The sequence below is a fragment of the Pterocles gutturalis genome, unplaced genomic scaffold, assembly GCF_000699245.1.
Source record: "Pterocles gutturalis isolate BGI_N339 unplaced genomic scaffold, ASM69924v1 scaffold3120, whole genome shotgun sequence".
Taxonomy (NCBI): Eukaryota; Metazoa; Chordata; class Aves; order Pterocliformes; family Pteroclidae; genus Pterocles; species Pterocles gutturalis.
In genome coordinates, this window is record NW_010140481.1 from 83,315 (window position 1) to 90,418 (window position 7,104).

General features: G+C 37.2%; 1 protein-coding gene across 1 annotated transcript in view; it reads right to left on the bottom strand.

The window, feature by feature from the left end:
- TTC3 (tetratricopeptide repeat domain 3) overlaps positions 1-6,690 on the bottom strand; it is a 65,363-nt gene extending 58,673 nt beyond the window's left edge. The window contains exons 1-5 of the mRNA XM_010083669.1: positions 6,616-6,690; positions 3,040-3,085; positions 1,766-1,898; positions 1,255-1,342; positions 21-74 (exon numbers count right to left, since the gene is read on the bottom strand). Of these exons, the coding sequence (XP_010081971.1) occupies positions 21-74; positions 1,255-1,342; positions 1,766-1,898; positions 3,040-3,085; positions 6,616-6,690 (396 nt within the window). The remainder of the gene's footprint in view (positions 1-20; positions 75-1,254; positions 1,343-1,765; positions 1,899-3,039; positions 3,086-6,615) is intronic.
- Positions 6,691-7,104: the final 414 nt, after the last annotated feature.

Genomic DNA, 7,104 nt, shown 5'->3' on the forward strand with positions numbered 1-7,104 from the left:
AAACAATTCAAGAAACTTACTTTTTCTATTCTGCTGCCAATTTTCAGTATGCCACAGATAAAAGGCGGAACATTCTGCAAGAGGGACAGAAAACAAATAAAAACAAGTTATTAAGATCTGATAACTTGAGTAAAGTTTTCTGCTTGAATGCAGTATCATTTGGACAGTTGCTCTGGTCCACGTCAACACCTCAGGAAATATTCTTGTATTCAGTAGCAAATCCTCTGCCGCATGTTGATGCGGAAATACAGAATGCATGAATACTGTGACACTTCAAACACTTCTGCGATTATCTACATACCAAAGAATCAGCTGATACATGCAATGAAAACCACCCAAAACAACAGTACTTCCTCTCCCGAGATCTTCTGCTCCTCCAAATAAATTTTACTATTGGATATACAAACCTCTACATGGAGAACGAGATACAGGCTGAGGAAGTAAGACGAGGCAAACAGAGGCAAGAAGAGAAATTGGAATATACACAGACCCTCTCACGTAAAGATCAAATGGGAGACTACCAGAGAAGAAAACAGCACAAAGAACCCATCACATGGGACAAAATGGAAAAACTGCAGGGACATCCTGAAGTAGAAGGAGGTGAAAAGAGAGCACTCGGATAGCCTGAAGGAGGAAGCAGCAAAAAACAGCATAAGGGAGTATGAATCCACAAGATCAATGCAGTACAGGAAAACGTAATAATAGAAAGTCATATAACAGTAAGATGGACTGGAAAAGCATAGATTGGGGTTGAGCACAGATTTTCAACAAATAATTCTTTTTTTTTAAACATGTCATACTTAAATTTAAAAAAAAAAAAATCTCTTCCCTTCAGCTGCTGAGAACATTTCTTATATCATTCTCTCCTCTGCACTGTTAAGTCAGCAACAATAGCAAGTTTTAAATACCATTTGTTGAGTGAGGAAAAAATAACTGAGGGGGAAAAAAAGTATTTAACTTGTGCATTCAGGAGTGGTGCCATTTTTCTCACTGATAGGACTCTCTTTCTTAGCAATTTACAAGGGCCCCAGTCAACTGTATTATTGACTCTGCAAATATTTAGTAAGTTATCCCAACTGTAATAAAGCCCACGACACACTTTCTTTCTAGAAAGCTGCAACTCAACTATCAATTTATTCACTCGAGCAAAAGGAAATGTCTAATTTCAGATATCATCCCAAGCTGCATAAAGGTATAGATTTAATTAACCTATTATACCCGAAAACTTACAGAAAGTTAAAATATAGTACTTACAACAATTTTTTTAATTAAATCAACAAGGTCTTCCAAAACCTCTAAATCACAGAGTCTCTTCCAATTCCGGTCTAAAATCTGTGAACTGCTTAAAACCAGAACAAGTTATTATTTACAAAATTAACACTGTATTACATGGTCTTGATTACTAATAGTTACTGTAACCAGATCTAAGCAAGAGCATGGTTGCATGGTTACAAACCCAAATCAAGCCCTTCAGAAAAGGGAGGGGGAAAAAAAGAAAAAAACAGTTGCAAAGCTTTTGGTACTTTTGAAATACAGGGCATCCATTTAAGTATCTAAATACACTCTTATATTCCAAACTTCAGAAACCCATTCTTAGTATTTCTTTCTGTATATTAAAGAACTATGCCCTCTGACCTTAACTAACTTAGCCCACTGGTAAAAACATTCCTGTAGACAGTTTAGCCACTACTGAAAGTGTGGCTTTCACAGGTAACAAGAAGAAATGCAAAGGCCATGAAATCACTTCAAGAACATAATTACTTACCTCCAATCGGATACCACAGAATTACTTTCACTTTTGAAGAGAAGAGGCCAAAAGATGCGTATTTTAATAACATTGCAATATTCTCTTAATAAATCAGCTGGCTGACTGCACCACACTTCACAGGGATCAACATCTTTAAGAAAACAGTTAGGAATTAGACTACACAATTCAAGCACTACAAGTAATCAAAGTCCAAATAAACATTCAAAAACATCAGTTATTTCCATACTGTTCCTATCTAACCAAAACAAGAAAACTTGAACACTCTAAATACATCTGTCAACTTGAGGTTTTTTATAAATTGAAGGGGCAGAGGGAATTTATATGGAGGGACCTACCTGCAGGTTTCACATTCCGTGCTCAAGGAATTTCCTGTGGTCTGAATTGTATTGCTATAACACATTAGAACCAGGCAGCATTTATTCATTTGTAATTAGGAGCCTAACAAGGGCTGGGAGCTGTTTAATGGTTACAAGGATGCTATTTTCAAGACAAAACATGAGCCTCTCCTAACTGTACCCATTTAATTATTTCCTACAATAAATTCAGAGCGGTGTGGCACATAGCAACATGGTACAAAAAGATCAACAATATTCTTTTTTCTCCAGAGGCCACTAGGTGTGTGATGCATGGCTCTTTCAAAACTACAATCCATTTCCCTCAGAGCCTGTCTTTAAAAGCTAAAGATCCTTATTACACTGTTGAGGTGGCATCAAGTACTCTCAGAGCTGAAGCAGTATTATGTCATATGCAAAAATTAATTTTACACAGCTGTGTTCATCAGAGTTTCCTACATATTACAGGTTACCATTTGAATAGTGAATACAGTTATGAAGAACTTGACTTACTGTTGAGCCACCTGCTTTTCTGCAACTTAAAAAAAAATTTAAATATTATAACTGCAAAATGTTACCTACAAAGATCAAATTGAAAGTGTCTTTAGACTTACACAGATAAAAAATAGCTATAGTTAAAACACAAGTAATAAACACAAGCCTTATATCTCCATCCTTGTAACATTAATAGCTGCATGTATGAACATATTATTGACAATTTACACTGTTCTCACAAATGTATAGCAGTTTTCTGTACATTACATTAGGACAAAAATATGAGAATTCTTCCAGTGTAACATACCAATGCTTCTGCTCAGAAATAATAACTTTCTACTTATTCAGATAAAATACGGGAAAAAGTGCAACACCAATCAAAAGATCAAGCATAGCACAAAAAGTGCATTACAAAGTTACGTAATATTGGTTTAGTTTACATACCTGTTTTAGGCTTATGCAGTGATTTCTGTATGAACACTCCATGACCCTAAAGATAAATGTATTTTTTAACATTGCATATCTTGCAAATATGTTATGCTAACTACAAACAACAATTACTTAACTCTTTCTAAATATTAAACCAATATAATCTGTTTAAATTAGGGAGGAATGGAGGTGATTTTTACATTCTGTCACCAGTTCCGTTTCTCAAGAAAAGGTAATTATTGCACATATTTAGACAAGTATAAGAGATGGTCTATGGTTGTATCTTCATAAGCAAGCTGCATGATCAAATAGGTTATAAATCTATAAAGTAAAGTATTTGGTACTGAGCAGTCTACTTTCACATTATACGCTCTTCATGGGGTTTTAGTTTGCATTGGTTCAAGACCAGCCCCATTGACGGAGCACCCATTTGTGGCTGATGCACATTACCTACACTCTTAAAAGCACCTTCTAGACTAGTTTCAACCCCAGTGAATCCCACTAGCGTACTCCAAGACCTCTTCACAACAAAAGCCAAAATATGAAAGACAGGGACAATCGGAATATTGTTTCAAAAGCGTTCTGATCCAAACTAAAATGCACACACATCAATTAACAAAATTAATTAATAATTATCTAAAATTATTTTGTTAACTATTATTTACTATAATTATTTTCCCCTCTACTCTGCTCTTGTGAGACCCCACCTGGAGAACTGTGTTCAGATGTGGGGCCCCCAACATAAAAAAGACCTGGACCTGTTGGAGAGAGTCCAGAGGAGAGCCATAAAATTGGTCAGAGAGCTGGAGCACCTCCCCTGTGAGGACAGGCTGAAAGAATTGCGGTTGTTCAGCCTGGAGAAAAGAAGGCTCAGAGGAAGCCTAATAGCAGCCTTCCAGTACCTGAAGGGGGCTACAGGAGAGATGGGGAGAGACTCTTTATCAGGGAGTGTAGCGAGAGGACAAGGGGTAATGGTTATAAGCTGAAAGAGGGTAGATTGAGACTAGACATTAGGAAGAAATTTTTCACTTTGAGGGTGGTGAGGCACTGGCCCAGGTTGCCCAGAGAAGCTGTGGGTGCCCCATCCCTGGAGGGGTTCAAGGCCAGGCTGGATGAGGCTTTGAGCAACCTGGGCTAGTGGAGGGTGTCCCTGCCCATGGCAGGGAGGTTAGAACTTGATGATCTTTAAAGCCCTTTCCAACCCAAACCATTCTATGATTCTATGATTTAGTAATTAACTAAAATACTCATGCATACACCATGGACCTAGAAAGGAAAATTATTTCTATGTATCTACTCATTCTGAACAGAAGCTTTTTTAATTTTTTAATAATGCTCATTCAATGCTCACCAGCATCTTGTTATCTTCTAAGAGCAGTCTGAGGTGGGTAAATTCCTCATGCTTTTCTCCCCCACCCCATTTCCCCAAGAATAAAACACTATTGGTGTTCTTGATTCTTCCACACATTTCTGCAGTTCTGTCAACTGTTTTCTAAGGAAACTTAAAGTCTGCAATACTTTGCATTATCAAACAACAAACCCCTTTGGATCTTTATAATCCACACTAAGCACAGCCAAAAAGCAAACAAAACCAACAAAAACAAACATGGAAAAAACACGTTTACTGGAGTTAACTAACACCAAGGTTTAGTTGCTGTCTTATGAAAAAAAAAATTTACCTGCACACCCGTTAAAATGGGTTAATGCCCGTGGGTTAATAGTTAGGAGTTGCTGGAAAAAGTTTTAATAGTATAAACAAAATATTAAATCACACTGGGATAGTATTCTAAAAATTAATAAATCAAAATCAGGTACTACGCAGGAATATAACGTTCAAGAACATCTAAGGAAACATGTTTAAGACACAGATTTTCAAAAAATAATTATTAAGTTTTTATTTAATTAAGTACATTTATTTAAATATACCTTCACTAACTGGTTGATTTACTACTTCATGGCAGCATACTGTACCAATACTTTAATGGGTTTAAAACATAGTACTCCATACAAGCCTCTCAAGCTGAAAAATACATTTTCTTCTGTTTTACAGATCCCTACAAACTCTATTATTTTAAGAAACATTATGTGTCATTTAATAAACACTACATATCACGTCTATGTATTGCTGCATTTTAATATCAAAGAAGCGCGTAGCTATGTTTGATATGACTTGCGAAAAGTATAAAAGTATAAAGTATAAATTACCAAACACATCCTTCACAAAGTTTCTTCAACAGACTATTCTTTCAGTGGCAGTCTTTCTGGAAATACTAGTATGCTGTGCAATGACGACTTACTAACTTGACCTGAGGCGATGACAAGCAACCGCATGATTTCGCCTGAAGTATTGTTTCTGAACTATTACAACATTACATGTAAATCAAGGCTTACTCTCAAAAATAAGTTATTACAACATTGACATATTTAGCAGACCAGGACATTCAATAATAAAGAGGAAAAACTTTATTTATTATTTCAAATAAGTTAATCTTGAAAGGTGACTGAATGCCTCCTTCACTCCACAGTGTGGAATTTGCTACTATATTAAAACACAAAACAAACCACACACACCTCCTACACACACACCCTCTATACATCAAGCCCAAAGTGGTATTCCCACCAAAGCAAACTTTAAAACCAAGATTTAGTACTTGCACAGAATCAAGGGCTTTCTTTCCACAGCACAGCACACACATCACCTTAAGGAATAAAACATCAAGTATCTCATGCTAACACAACTGTTAAAGTACTTTTGTTCACAGCTGACAAAAAAAAAATATTTATTGATATAAACAATTTCCAATGAGACTCACTACTCTACTGGTAACTGTCCTTTGTAAAGGTACAGCTTTACAAATAAGAAATTCAATTTACCTGTACTTTTTATTTCTGCATAAGAAGAGAATAGTAGGCCAGCTAGTTTGTATTTCACAGCAGCAACACTTAGGATACATAACTCAACTGAACACTCTAGGTAGCAGAAGGATTAACTACCACAGTGCTCTCTAAGACTACTTTAAGCACAGCAAGTAGTGGAAAATAAGAGTCAAGGAAAGCATTGTTGGAAGTATTAGAACAGAAGAGTGCTACAGTTTATTGAATAAAAGCAACAACTAAATAAGCAGAGGTCTTATTGGGCACAAAGAACTAGAAAATATGTAAAAGATTACAAGAACAAAGAATGGGTGAACACTCTGCAGATAATTTGCAGACTTGAACTTCCACAAACTAAGCTGTGATTGCTTTGCAATTAAAGGAACTGAATCTGTCACGCTGAGGTGTATCATCCCAAGTATGGCCTGGACATGTGGCCAACAGGTTGGTCAAGTTTTGTTAACAGGACCTATGCACCACTATCTAGCTTTACATAGTTGTATATGTATTCAGTAAAACTTGCCTGATAGAAGATACACAGTCTCTACGCTCTACCCTAATTTACTACTTTTGTGAGTGAATAACACTCAGCGGTATAAGGGATCTTTGCATCAGTTTGAATTAATCAACTCTACCAATTACTCTGCAGGTCAGATTTGGGTGTAAATCCCACTGGAACATCTTGTAAGTTTTTCATCTAGTTCCAAACGTACTTACCAATTCACAGCAAGATTTATCACCAACATAAAAAGGCAAGGCTTCAAACTCGGAGTCAGATCCAGGTTCACCCATGGTACATGATCCTGAAAGAAAAGCATTATGAGAAACACATGAGGGTTGAAAGCAAGAGGCAAATAACATGTGTTCTGCAGGACTTAAAATTATCACATTAAATTACACTCTGCAAGAGTTCCACGGAAGATGTGTTCTTATTTTTACCTAGCACAGGTTAACGTTGAAAACAGCAACCTAAAGCATGGGGTAAAAAGCTAGTTAAAACGACCAACTCTAACAGTCTTCTAAGTACCCGACGCCTGACAGTTCTCCTGCACGCTGCCTCACACCTGACAGCCAGGGGAGCGAAGGGCACTTTCTACCAGGCGGGTCAGGGGTAGCCCCGGGTATCACTGCCACACCCCGGGAGAGCGGAGTTAAACTCCCCGCGGGCTCCGCCGGGCAGCCCCGTCTGACAGAACCAGCGACGCA